Below are 15,237 nucleotides of genomic sequence, written 5' to 3' on the forward strand. Positions count from 1 at the left end.
TTTTTTTATGTCATTTCTAAAGCAATCCCTTTTGTTCCAAAATGTAATAACTTTAGTGCACCTTAAGTTGCGTTTCTCAGTGGTTGGTAAATACATTCTATATAGAGGAACCTTTTATTTTCAAGCTCAGCAGAACAGAGCACATTCAGCGTCTGCGCTGGTGAGGAGAGGAGTGTGTGTGTTTGTTTGTGTTTGTGTGTGTGTGTGTGTGTGTGTGTGTGTGTGTGTGTATGTATGTATGATGATGCTTGCAGCCTCTTGCACTCAGGGCTGTGATTTGTGAGTGAAACATGATGAAATCCCTGCCTGGACAAATCACATGAGCCTGTCAACTTAACCAGGTGGGATCAGTTGTAGCTAATAGACTGAACTCACAGAGCAAGCAGAGCAGACGCATTCAATCTGAAGGGAAAGAAGACCTGTGTAGAGGCTCTGAGAACTCATGGGAAAAAATGGCAATGACATTTTTACATTTATATCAGGTATGAAGCTGTTTTTCTTTTAATGTCACGCAGTGGTGCTGCTTTAGAAACGGTATTTGTATTTCCTGAATTGACCCCTTTAGCCATTAGTTTGCTGAAGTGTGAAGCTTTATGCGCGGGGTGTTTGCATCCCATTGTGCTGCCTGTTTGCAGCAATCCTCTCATACTCATTGCATTGTTGTGACAGATTATACTACATTTGTAAACCAGGTGTCTTTGTTGTTGAGTCTGACATGCAATGTATTTCCTCAGGTGATATCCTTGGTCACGTTTGCCATTGGAGTCAATGTTTGCTTAGGATTCACAGCAAATCGGTTTAAAAGGTCAGAAGAATGGGATGAAGGGACATCAGGTAAATGACTGATTTTTACTTCTTGAGTTAATGGGTTTTATTGCACCCAATCTCTGATTCATAAATGTTTTTTTTTACTTGCCATAAAAGTGTATGTGTATGATATATATACACACACATACACACACATATACACACATACACATACATACACACACACACTTTCTATAATGTTTGTGTATGTACTTAAATATTCCTGGGATCTACAGTACTCCTTTGTTCTGAATTCATTTTAAATTAGTTTCACTCAAAGTGTAAAAGCTTTTAAGCTGCGTTTTGTAATGCCCCTGACTGGTTAGATATTAGAGGAACACAGTTTAGGCTGTCTTACCTCATCAGACACCTAGATCATTGAAAAAAAGTCTACTGTTTATAATATTTGAATAATGTCTTACAGATGCTCTCACTCTTTGTGACGAGTTGTTTACCTTTCTGATCACCAATACTGTGCACACTGAACTTTCATAAATTCTTAGGCACTTTCTTTTTTTAGCCAGATGTGTTAAACAGATTTTGCCAAAGTAGCTCGCCATGAATGTATATGTACTGTATTACAACTGTCTGTGCAGAATATCCAGATTCCCCCAAGATAGCGCCTAAAATGTTGAAGACATAAAGCATTTACATGACAGTGTGTTTTCTAAAGTTATTATCTTACTACCCATTGAGGATACTTTTCTGTTCAGTCAAATCTGTTATTGCATGAAAACAAAGAATCGCTATCCAAATATCAGTGTGCCTGTTTTGTTGATACACACAAGTCTCACCATGACAGATTTTTAAGGGGATGTTTACTAAGCTACACAGGCATATCTAGGGCGAAAGAATTGTATCGGTAAATCAAAAGGGAAAAAAATCCTATTGCTTTAAATAGGATTTAATGTCCAAGATATTTTTAAGAAGCGCTGAGAAGATGGAGTAGCACGAATGTGTTATTCAGTGACTCGGGGTTTACAATCCATTGTAATTTTTATGTCCAAGTCACCTATCGACTGCTCTGGGGGCTCTGCTGCTCTTTTATGTCATGGAAGATGACAGTAAAGGAAATCATGACTGAAAATTTTCTGGAATGGATTTCCAATGAGCCTAGGTGTGCTACTTTATATCACCCACTTGTTGGGTTGTGCTGTAAGTCAAAAAGCCATGTTTGGGTTTCTCCAAGAAATCAAAACCCTACTACTTGCCAGAGTATAGAATGAACCATGTCTTATAAGGACTCTGAGTGCACTACAATACCAGTTACTCACTTAGGTTCAGAGTTGCTGCCCCTGACTACAGCAGGGTTGGAACTGGTTGTCCCCAAAGTCATGCAATTCCTTGATCTACTGTATACTATTGTTCGCAAACCCTTCCATGTTATCCCTGAGGGGCACAGACTCGCAGAATCACATTTTGGGAGAATTTCCATCAACTGTGTACCCAAGCATAACAAATGACTCAGTAAGGAGGACTGTTCTTGTTAAGGTATTGATTTCTGGTAGTGAAAGGCTTACTGTATGTGATAATTGGCAAGTCACTTGATTTCCCAGTGCAGCCCTGCATACTAAAACTAAATTGCAAGCTCTTCAGGAAAGTACGTTTACGGTGTACAACATTGCTTACACTGACCGTGCAATATAACATACAGTATCATTTAACGTGGAGCTGAAGCATGGAGATATTTCTAAACGGACCTCTTGCCTCAACACTCACAATAATGTTACATCACTAGAATATTTGTAACCAATTCAATGTAACCCATTCAACACATTGCACTTGGTGACCCCTCCATCAAGGAATGGGTTAATTCATAAAGTCTACATAGTGTTGTTATAGTGAAGGAATTTACTGACCTCATCATGGCTGAGGTTAGTGTCGATTTTTATACACTGGAAGCAAGAAATAAAATAATAACCTTACAGTATGTCTGGGATATGGTGCATAGCTCATGGGAGGGTGAAAGGGAAAACTGTTGACAAACCATCAGCAGATCAGTAACCCTCATTCTGCTGCCAGGATTTTGTTTAACTTTCCTTCCTTTACGTGCCTACGCAGCTCCAAAGTTCTCATTCACATGGTGGGCTGTACTTATATAATGAAGTAAACTGCAAAAAAAGGGAACGGTATAAAAAGTTCACCCATAGATTACTGAGCGGAAGGAAAAGTGAATACGTGTGTGTGTGTGTGTGTGTATGTATGTATGTGTGTGTATATATATATATATATATATATATATATATATATATATATATATATATATATATATATATATATATATATATATATATATATATATATATATATATATATATATATACACATACATAATTTAATCGCATAATTTAATATATACACATACATAATTTATATACACATATATACATATATACATATGTATATAATTTATATACACATACATAATTTAATCGCCCGGGGCGAGCAAATGTATAGGTTTGTCGAACACTGTGTGTGTGTGTGTATATGTATGTGTGTGTGTGTGTATATATATATATATATATATATATATATATATATATATATATATATATATATATATATATATATATATATATATATATATATATATATATATATATATATATACACACACACACACACACACACACACACACACACACACACACACACACACACACACACACACACACACACACACTGTTCGACAAACCTATACATTTGCTCGCCCCGGGCGAGTGGATTTAACATTGTGGCGAGCTCCTATTGGCCCAAGCAGCACACGTGTGGTACTAGGTGACGAGTAGATTTTTTGGTGATTTGTCGACCACTGTATATATATATATATATATATATATGTGTATATATATATATATATATATATATATATATATATATATATACTTGTGTTTTGTTTTAGATACGTTGGTGTAAACCAGGGGTGGGGAACGTCAGGCCCGAGGGCCGTATAAGGCCCCCGAAATCATTTGGTCTGGCCCTGCTAAGGCAACTGCTATAACCCGGGTCACGCTATTTTTTTTTTAAAATGGCCGCCGCGCGCCCGATCGGGAGGAGGTGGTGTGAGGCGCCGGCAACCCTAGACGATCCCCAGCAGCCACTGTACTAGCCCCAGCAGCCACCGTACTTCCCCCACGCACTCCCCCCGCAGCAGTCCCCGCACTCCCCCCGCAGTTCCCCCTGCACTTACCCCAGCAGCCACCCTACACGATCCCCCCCTGCAGCAGCAGCAGCAGCAACTACCAGAGGCAGGGGGGGGGCGGGGGGAGGATCTGTGTGCCTGCATGCCTGCTGTGTGCCTGCCTGTGTGCCTGCCTGTGTCTGTATGGCCCGCGAACGATGTTATAAATATCCAAATGGCCCTTGGCAGAAAAAAGGTTCCCCACCCCTGGTGTAAACCATCAAGTTTTGCAAATAGTTTCATAGCAAAGAATACTTTTTTTTTCCAATGTTTTTTTTATTTTAAAAATTTGCAAACGACATTGGAGGAAACGTTTTGCTATTTTGTGAATTCCTTCAATAGTTTGAAGGACTTTGTAAACCTGTCCCATTACAGATTATAATCTGTAATGGGACAGGTTTACAATCTCTAACGGGACAGGTTTACACTTATCTACTTGTTATGTCCTCTTTAAAACATTTCTTTTCTGCCACATTCACTATGTGCATTGCTGTCTCTAACCTGAAGTCACCCCACAGTTGGTGTTTTTGGAGCTCTGTAGCTTTAATGATTGGGAGGTTATTTATTGTGGAGAGATTTAACTCACAATCTTATGGTGGTTTGGAGAGGTGTATGTGTGTAAGATTAGGATCATGCACTGTAGCAGTTTTGGTTGCCTCAATAAATTACCCCCAGAGGGGCTATCTGTATTAAGTAAGGCTCTTGAGATGAGGTGTTGTCTATCATTAGATATGGCCATTTGGGCCCCATGGGTTATTAGCCGATGCTCACTGAACTCCTGCAGTGCAATATGGCAACAACTCATAGTTAAAGAGGATACCTGTGCTCAAAAGCAGGGCCGTTTTAAGACCTTCGTAGGCCCCGGGCACTTTTATTTCTAGAGGCCTGTGTGTCCGATATTTTTACTCGTGTTTATTCTAATTTCATCGTTTGCTTGTTTCTTTCGATACTAGCGATATTTGGCATCAATACTTTTGTTTCGATATTTAAAGGTATCGATACTTCGAAGGCATTTTAAATTTGCTGTTTTCTCTTATTTTATGATTTTTTTGTTTAGGTATTTTTTCAAGTGAAATATTGTAGGCCCTAAAAGGTTCGTAGGCCCTAGGCACTGTGTCTATTCGGCTTAATGTATAAAGTGGCCCTGCTCAAAAGCATGGGTTCTAAAAGGGTATGAAAACCCTTGTTTTTTGTTGAGCAAGCCATTAAAGGTTATATTGGTTAATTGCTCAGAATGTTTCATGTTCTTCTAAATTAGATCAGGGGCGCTCAACTCCAGTCCTCAAACCCGCCCCCCCCCCCCCCCAGGATATCCCTGCTTCAGTCTTCAGTGGTCAACTGAGCCTCTGATTGAACTACCTGTGCTGAGAAGCTAGGATATCTTGCAAACCTGACCTGTTGGGGTTGACTTGAGGACTGGATTTGAGCACCCCTGAATTAGATAATTCTCAGTAGCAGACACGGTGCTTGTTTGATAGATGGAGGTTGAGCAAATGTTCCATACCTTCTTGGTTTTGAGGTTTCCTATTCCAGTCATAAACATCACTGACAATAATGGTCTCAGGAGAGGGCTGTGGTGGCTGGTTTTGGTGTTAAGAAATCAAAAGGAAATGCTATGGCTTCATACCAATGCTGGTAACTTGCTGTGATTTTAAATGTGTCAAACTATTTGAGCTTTTTGACTAATTTATTTAGCTATCCGTGTGATGACTGCAATCTTATGTGCCATGTCCAGAATCCTCAGAAAATTTGCTAATGTTCTAAAAAAGAAATTCACTCTTGGTAACAGATGAAGTACTTTTGTTGCTAATACAAATTTCCTTAACCTATGTTAAAATTCTAAATCCGAATCACACAATCGGGATCAGGGCCTACTGTATACATGATCACCATAATAAAAATAAATATATATATATAGAGAGAGAACTTTTAAAATACATTATTCTGTTTGTGCACCTTTTTAATGGAAGGACTAATCCAGAATGCTTCTATTTTACTGACCTGCTGAATGTATTATGTTAATGTTCCATAACAGAAGCCGATGTGTGTGTGTGTGTGTGTGTGTGTGTGTGTGTGTCTGCGTGTATATATACAGTACCTGGCAGCATTTTGGACTTTTCTGAATACGTGGGACTTTGTATAGTAAAATTATGGTCATCCTGAACCCCACACATAGTACCACAAAGTAGGGGCTTGAAATTCCAAGCCAAAGGTTTACTGTAACATGCAGTAAAAACATCTGGTTACCTTTTTTTCCTCACACCAAAACTTCTCCATCCACCCAAATAAGGTTTTTGTTCTAGCTATGCATACTCGGTAGCCTACCTAAAATAAGCGAGTCTGCTCACTAACGTCTGATACTGGTTATTTCTCTGTGACACTGTGTAACTGCCATAGACTTCAATACTGTAAGTGTGTAGAGAAGTGTGATCTGAAAATCTTAAAACTCAAATGACCCATATAACTGTGGGACCTAAAATGAAATTGAGGAGCATTTCTCTCTCACTAAGGGCCTCATGCAGAGAGCAGCGCTATTTACAATCTCGCCATTTTCCGGCGAAAATTGCGCTAAAAACAGCTGAAAATGGCGAGGTAGGAAAAAAGCGCCATTTTTTTTTCTATTTGAAAATCTCGCCGCGCGGCTGGCGAGAAACTACATCTCGCCAGTCTGAAAAATATCCAAATTCAGAAAGGCGCGCTCGCCATCTAGCGGCTGTTTTTGGCGCGATATTCTTCAATTTTCTCCGCCAACTAAAGTTGGCAAGAAGCAGGAGCTCGCCGGCTATAGGGAAAAAAAAAAAAATGCGCAATTTTTTTTTCTCCCTTTCAGCTGCGCGCATCTCCTCATTTACAATTCTCCACATGCAGTAATGCTAAAAATAGCGGATTTCGCCCATTTCTGCATATGGAGAATAAAACTCTCCATTAATGCTACTTTTTCTTAAACTCTCCAATTTATTCTAGCGCTGCTCTCTGCATAGGCCCTTAAATCAGAGTTCTGGAAAACTATCACGGATGCTGTGTTGTGTTTTGATTCTAGACATGGAATCATCTATTTTTTGTTGTCTGTGATTTATTAATGTGTGTGTGTGTGTGTGTATGTATGTATGCACATAATTTTTTTTGATAAGTACGGAAAAAAGGACTCTTCTTACGTGCTCGCTGTCGGGCTGTAAGGCTAAATTTATGCTTTTGAATGCTGATGACACTGTTTGAACCACTTCAACCTTGAAAAGTACTGCAGTCAGTTTTCAGGCTACAAACCTGGATAGAATGTATAGAATGAATGGGTGCTCCAATATCCCGAAAACAAAATGATTATAAGTCCATAACACATATCATGAAGAAAAATGGCTTCTACTAGTTGTGGGTGTGCTACTAGGTGAGAAATAAATTAGCTTGCCTTCTTTATGTCTCCTGAAGGTTACGGTGAAATGAAGATGAACCCCTCCACTGTACCTCATTGGAGACAAGAATATAATAAAGTCTCGAGAATCAGTCACCAAAATATGTAGCCAGTCTTGTATCAATCAGTAGATCTTCTTTATATCTTACCCACTCCATGAGTCAATGAGATTTTCTTTGTGGGAATCAACATGGTAGGAAAAATGTGCAAAAATGCACACAGCAGCGCACTGCCCAAAAAAGGGACACAGGTGATAAAATAAAATGTATTTCTGATCTTTTCCCATATCGGGGATATCTTCGGGCATGACCACAGCATATGTAACAAATCAGCTGTTCCTCCACATTGTTTAGGGCACAATGGGGAGGACCCTGGTATAAATTTAGAAAGTTTGAGTGGGGTGAGGTACCACCTCATGAGAACCTTATATGCGTTCTCCTTCAGTGTGGTGCATATCGAGCTTTTCGCGGCTCCCAGGAATATAGTAGTCCAATCTTCGCTGTCTAGAGTTTCCCCTAAATCCCTCTCCCATTGGGTGCAGAATGAAGGTGGTTGTAGCTTTGAGGCTGCAGGCTCGACCACCTCTCCGTAGATTGTAGAAATAAGTCCCTTAGTGTCGGTTTCTGCCCGACAGAGCTTTTCAAAATTCGTCAATGGGGGGTATGGGGCAAATTTATTATAGAATGATCTGAGCTGGAGGTATTTATAAAATTCAGCGAGGGGGATGTCTTTTTCTAATCTGAGATGGTCAAAAGATTTAATTTTTAGATCATAACCCTCCAGATCTTTGAGTCTTTCATAGCTTTTTTGTTTCCAAATTGAGTGAGTGTAACCAATAAGACCAGGCGCAAAGCTAGGATTGTTCCAAATGGGTGACATCAGAGAACTTCTTGAGGTGAGTGAGTTTTTTAATCTTGATATCCCCGAAGATATCCCCGATATGGGAAAAGATCAGAAATTGGATCCAGAGAATATTTGATCTCACTCTTCCCCCAGACCCTTGGCTGTTTCTTATGAACAGACCCATAAAGGGCCTATCAAAATCACACAATAAACTTATTGCACACTTTGCTCTAACTACACGGTGCGAGATCGCAGCATTATGGAAACGCCCCGAAATCCCAATTATCCCAAAAATTCGGAATCGTATTTGGTTTATCTGCCAGATGGAAAAACTAACGAGCTTAGTTAATGACACTGGCGACAATTATCTAAAAGTTTGGGCTCCCTGGCTTGCCCAAACAGACATCCCTGGGGTAGAGCGTAACACAATTTGGCTTTAATAGTTATAAATGCGTTCTCCCTCGGGGACATAAAAGACAATCCTGCAACGGAAACATCACACTCCCTATACCCATCCACTTATACCGCCGAAGGACCGCGTTAGCTGATCCACAACCGTCGCGGCGCCACGTTGCCTCCTGGGAGCAGATGTATCTTTATCCTCAGATCCCCCCCTTCCCTCTCTCCTTCGCCTCACCCCCTCCCCCCCTTTTTTTTTTTTTTTCTTATTATTTTTTCTTATTATTATTTATATTATTTATAATAATTATTATTTACCCCAATACCTTACAGTACGAATAAAGATTCTCACTCACGTGGTTAAGTAGGGCTCGAAAAACTACGTGAGTTTATTATGACTCTGTTATTGTTTATGATATGCTAAATATGCACCTGATGTATTTTTCTTCTATGTATATCATGCATTTATGTATAATAAAATACAAGTTATAAAAAAAATAAAAAATAAAAATGTATTCCCCAATCAAAATGACAAAAAAGGTGTGGACCCTCCTATGCGTTTCACACAATAGTGCTTTATCAAGTAATCTTTGATAAAGCACTATTGTGTGAAACGCGTTGGTGGATCCACAACTCCTTTTTTGTCATTACCGCCGTGGTTCAAAGTTGGAGAGTAGAGAATAGTAGATGTCCGTAAGCCGAGGTCCAGGGGTAGCGAAGATAGAATAGTCGAGGTACGTAGCCAGGGTCAAGGGTTGGAGAGCATGGGAATCCGAAGTGAAGCCAACAGTCAAAAAGGCAAGCAAGGTTCAAGGCACAAAACAGACGAATCTTCAGCAGTGAGCAAAATGCATAAACAGGAATTTATGCTCAGCAATAAGGAAGTGGGAGAGCCCAGTATAAGAAGGGCAAGGAGCCAATCATTGACAGGGGTGTTAGGGAATTCCTCCAATGGCGGAGCACAGAGAGAGAAGTAGGGAATTTGCATCAGGTGTGTGCATTCCGGCGATCAGCTGAGTGACGTGCGTATGGGAGGTGTGCGGCTGTGAGGATTCGCCATCCTGGTGGTCGCAGACCGTCTCCTCACTCTAACAAGCCTTCTGTAACGGACACCAAGGATGCGCGGTTACCCAGGATGCGCGGTTTTGTGGTCCCAGTACGCGCGCGGACCTCGCGCGTCCTTATCCCCCGCCCACGGATTCGGACACCGCCCCCATCTCTGACGCACGTCAGGTGCGTTCGCCCAGCCTCCCTGCTGATGTGCGTTCTCGACTCCGCCCCTTGACCTCCATGACATGCGCGGGTCGGTGCGCGATTGGTCCCGCCCCCTCTTGTCCCAAGAATCGGCGTGGGAGTGACGCGCGCTCCAAGCCACGCCCCTGGTGTGCGAGCAGTTCTGCCCTCATCCACGATTGGGCTGCATCATAGGGCACACCTGTGTGCACCAGCATCTTATCGGCACTTACTTCCTGGTTCCGCCCTGGCTGGCTATTGGAGGCTCTCTATCCTTTCTGAGCATAGTCATTGTGATGCCGTGCCTTGCCGCATTCTTGTTCCTGAAACCTTGCCTTGCCTTACCTGCCTCTTAACCTCTTGTTGCCTGAACCCTGCTAGTACCTTGGACTCCGCTTCTCTCCTCTCCTAATCCGGCTTGTATGACCATTCTCCTGTCTCCAGTCCTGACCTTGGCTAAGTACTCCAACGATCCAATATTCTCCTATCCTGAACCTGGCTATGTACCCCGACTATTCGATACTCTCCAATCCTGAACCTGGGTACGCACTTGGACGATCCGCAACTCTCCGCTCCTGAACCTGCCAAGTACCTTAACTATTCTCCAATCTATAATCCTGACCTGGCTTGAACAACTACTCTACATCCTAGGCGCGCCCGTGTGGCTGTGGCTCGGCGTTATCCAATCCCCTACCTCAGCACCGCGGTCGCGCTTCGTTTGTGGTGAGCTACGTGTTACAGAGGCGCGGCCTGATAGCGCGGGTGTGTTGCATCCCTGCCGCGTGATACGCCCGAGGGGCGGGACATAGCAGCAGACCTTACAGTCGGCCGCCTTCTTGCTGCCGCCCTTCTCCATTCGAATCCCAGCATCAAATGATGCCGCAGACGTCACCAACGTGATGTCACATGGCGTCATTTGGCGCTGGGATTCGAATGGAGGAGGGCGGCAGCAAGTAGGCGGCCACCACATGTAAGTGCCAAGGGGCGACGGATTTTCAAATCTGCTGCTGTATATATCTATATCCATTTGAAATTGGGTAAGAAGCAAAAGGTGACACATTGAGTGCTCATTTGCATGTCATTACCCAGAATCCCTGTCTATATACTAAGAGGTAACAGGGAAAGGCAGGTTTTTTGTGGACCTGTCTGAGAAATATGACTGTGCTCACAAGTGGTATTTTTATTTGATGTACAGTGGCAAGAAAAAGTTTGTGAACCCTTAGTATTTTCACATACTGTATTACAAACCTAAAATGTTATTAGATCTTAATATAAGTCCTAATAATAGATAAAGATGACCTGAAACAAACAAATGACACACAAAGAGGATACCTTTTCAACATTTATTTATCCACAAATGAGTCAACATTCAATATCCATGTGTGGAAAAAGTATGTGAACCTTTAGATTCAGTACTTGGTGGCGCCCCCTTGAGCAGCCAAGACTTCAACTAAGCGTTTCCTGTAACTGCTGTTCAGTCTCTCGCATCAGTTTTGAGGAATTTTGGCCCATTCCTCCTTTAAAGAACTTCTTCAACTCAGTGACATTTGAGGACTTCCTTGCATGGACAGCATGCTTCAGGTCCTGACACAATATTTCAGTAGGGTTTAGGTTTGGACTTTGAAAGGGCCATTGTAAAATAAGGAATTTTCTCTTCTACACATATCCTTTTTGTAGACCTGCTTGTATGTTGTGGATTAATGTCTTGCTGCATGACCCACTTTCAGTTAAGCTGCAGCTCACGGACGGATGGCCTGACATTCTCCTCTAGAATCTTCTGATACAATGCAGAATTCATGGTTGTGTCAATGATGGTAAGCTGTCCAAGTCCGGAGGCAGCAAAGCAGCCCCAAAACATCACGCTCCTACCACCATGCTTGACGGTTAGAATGAGATTCTTCTGTTAGAACGCAGTCTTTGTTTTTTGCCAAACAACGTTTCTCATTGACTCCAAATTTCTACCTTTGACTCATCTGTCCAGAGAACATTGTTCCAAAAATCTTGTGGATCATCTATTCTACAGTATGTACTCTTTGGCGAATCTCAGACGTGTAGCAATGCTCCACCCCCCCACCCCCTTTTTTTTTTTAATATAAAAGAGCAGTGGTGTCCTCCTGGTTATCCTTCCATGGACACCATTCTTGTTGTTCAGTATTTTTCTGATGGTTGAATCATGAACACTCACATTAGCCAAGGCGAGAGTGGTATGCAGATCCTTGGAGGTCAATCTGGGGGTTCTTTGTGACTTCCTGGATGATTTGTCGCTTTGTTGTTAGAGAGATTTTAATAGAAGACCGCTCCTGGGTAGAGTGACTGTGGTCTTGAACTTTCTCCATCTGTAGACAATGGGTTGTTTTTAAACAAATATAACCACTGCGCTTCTCCACGTGAGGAGCATGCAGCTAGTAAAGGATTTGGCCATACAAATGTGCGAAACAAAAAGTGAATCCTGCACTTCTCCCTTTGGGATAGCAATCAATGGGGAATACATATATAAGTATGGTGTAAATACCTATAAGAAAAAAGGAGACTTTTGGTATACATCCTTTGATCAAATAATGCCAAGCCTGCTAACCACGTCAAGGTAAGTCTCTATAGCAGGTCCCTACGCTAAATGCATACTAATGTTATGTGAAAGGGTTAAAATAACCAAGCATATGCTTATATAACATAGTGCAGTTAAAAACTGGTATATACCAGTACAGATACTCACATGTCTAAAAGTAAAGTGAATAGTGAAATACTGGGACCTTGCTGGGAGATTATATACCTGGAAGAGGAGGGGCTGGCCTGCCACAAACTGCTCAATAAGCAGCTGCAGGTGATTGGCTAAATATATTAAATTACACCATAATAGTGTTGCCCTCTAGGAGCGTGCTGCTAAAGATTAAAATCGGCCCAATAAATAATGTTAAACAAATATAATCACTGCGCTTCTCCATGTAAAGAGCATGCAGCTAGTGAAGGAAATGGCCATACAAATGTGCGAAACAAAACGTGAATCCCTGCACTTCTCCCTCACTTTTTGTTTCGCACATTTGTATGGCCAAATCCTTCACTAGCTGCATGCTCCTCACATTATTTGTTGGGCCGATTTTAATCCTTAGCAGCACGCTCCTTGAGGGCAACACTACTATGGTGTAATTTAATATATTTAGCCAATCACCTGCAACTGCTTATTGAGCAGTTTGTGGCAGGCCAGCCCCTCCTTCTTCTAGGTATTTAATCTCCCAGCAAGGTCCCAGTATTTCACTATTCACTTTACTTGCAGACATGTGAGTATCTGTACTGGTATATACCAGTTTTTAACTGCACTATGTTGTTATATAAACATATGCTTGGCAATATTAACCCTTTCACATAACATTAGTATGCATTTAGCGTAGGGACCTGCTATAGAGACTTACCTTGACGTGGTTAGCAGGCTTGGCATTATTTGATCAAAGGATGTATACCAAAAGTCTCCTTTTTTCTTATAGGTATTTACACCATACTTATATATGTATTCCCCATTGATTGCTATCCCAAAGGGAGAAGCGCAGGGATTCACTTTTTGTTTAGTGGATTGTTGTTGCCTGAAATCCTTTGAAATGGTTTTGTAACCCTTTCTAGACAGACCAGCATCAATAACTGCTTTGCTGAGGTCTTCAGAGATTTCTTTTGAGCGTGGCATGATGTGTTTCCACAAACCTGTATAGTGAACACCAATCTCACAAACTTTCTGATCTTTATATATGGTGGGGCCTCCCAAACTCCCACTTGAAGATCTGCCTAATTATTAAAACACCTGATTTTAATTATCCCCCTTTAACTGATAAAACCAGGGGTTCACTTACTTTTGCACATACCCTCACTCTTAATTACTCATTGTTTATCTAATTCATTCATCATTTTGATTCAAATGGGAAATCAAACAATAAAATAATATTGATTCAAGGAAAAGCAGATTTATTGCTAACCTACAAGTGGCCAGCAGGGAAAGTAATTTCTAAACAGAGTTTTTATATACACAAATATGTGCATTTTATATGTAACAGTGTTCCCCCACCCCCCAATCGCAGATAGGGCCATTACTGGGCATGTGTGGTGCATTCCTGCTGGCAACAAGAGGGCTGAGTTGTCTGCAATGACTTTAGGACACAGGAACAGGCTTCAGGGGTTCATACCCCACATAATACTTAGCAGTGCAGCGCCTCCATCTGCCGTAGGCTCCAGGAATATGGAGGCGATCTCCCATGGTAGAACTTGTAACTCTCCCCCCAGTTAGATCACACACCAGGCCGGAGGTATATTGCAAACAGGAACGGTTTATTACTACAGCCTTTGCAGTTATACACAGCTACTCGGCAGTCTTCTGCCGGTTACAGTCTCTTTACTCGCAGCTATCACTGGAGATGGTCATTGGACCACCACTACAGGCCAAGGGCACCCGCAGCCGTCCTAGCTCTTCCCCGACTCCCTAACGGAGGCAGAAGTATAGGTTCACACTCACTTCTCCCCGCAGGCAAGAGCACATGGGTAGGCCCCAATCTCAGGCTCCCAGACATGTGACCTGCCTTCCTCGGAGGGAAGGAACAACCTCTCAATTTAGGGGCGGTCCTGCCCTTAAGCACAGCCATTAGGTGGGCACCCCAATGTCCCAGCTAAAGTAGGATGTGCCACCCTCTGCTGTCACTCAAGTGCAGTACCAAAGGTGAAGGGGAAACCCCCATACCAACTACTGGCAAGCCTGTGAATACCAGGGTTTACTGCAAGCCCATTGGGTAGAATAGTATAATAGTAGCCAGGGGATACCCCGCTACATATACATCAGCAATAATACATAGGTGACGCAGAGAATAGAAAAAATACAGATAATGTGTAGCCCAGTCCCCTCGGACTACTGATTTCCTGGCCTTCTATCAATGTAAGTCCCATTTAGTAAGTCGGCAGTGTTAGCAGTAGACTATGCTGGGTATGTTACATTGTTCAGTGTGTATGTTCAATAAAGTTCAGGGTTAGCCTGCTATTGTAATGGGGGTCTATGGTAGTATGTAGGCCGGCTTACTAGCCACTCCCCAGGGAAGGAAGGGGTTTTCACCTCTATAGTGTAGGGAAGGAGGGGTTTCACCTCTATAGTGTAGGGTTAGTGGGAGTAGGTGTTCTGGCATAGACTTCAGATTGTGCAGACACAGAAAGAGAGCCTCTGCCCAGCGGGAGCAGGCTGAGGCCTTGCCCCATGAGGGGGTAAGGTATCTACAAAGAGAGAGATGGTAAAGGCTTAATGTCTGGGTACTGCATCAGGGACTGTGACCTGTATATAATATCATGCTCGGGTATGAACCAGCAGCCACAGAATACAGCAGTAGCAACACCATCTCCCATAGGG

General features: G+C 42.1%; 1 protein-coding gene across 6 annotated transcripts in view; it reads left to right on the plus strand.

Moving 5' to 3' along the window:
• Positions 1-245: 245 nt before the first annotated feature.
• ENPP2 (ectonucleotide pyrophosphatase/phosphodiesterase 2) overlaps positions 246-15,237 on the plus strand; it is a 110,694-nt gene continuing 95,702 nt past the window's right edge. For 2 of the 6 annotated variants that reach the window (XM_075582376.1, XM_075582386.1), the window contains exons 1-2: positions 246-482; positions 735-834. In XM_075582376.1, coding sequence (XP_075438491.1) covers positions 453-482; positions 735-834 — 130 coding nt within the window. In that variant the 5' untranslated portion in view covers positions 246-452. The remainder of the gene's footprint in view (positions 483-734; positions 835-15,237) is intronic. The other 4 variants (XM_075582387.1, XM_075582369.1, XM_075582381.1 and 1 more) reach the window with 4 other exon arrangements.

Source organism: Ascaphus truei, chromosome 2, assembly GCF_040206685.1.
Source record: "Ascaphus truei isolate aAscTru1 chromosome 2, aAscTru1.hap1, whole genome shotgun sequence".
NCBI lineage: Eukaryota > Metazoa > Chordata > Amphibia > Anura > Ascaphidae > Ascaphus > Ascaphus truei.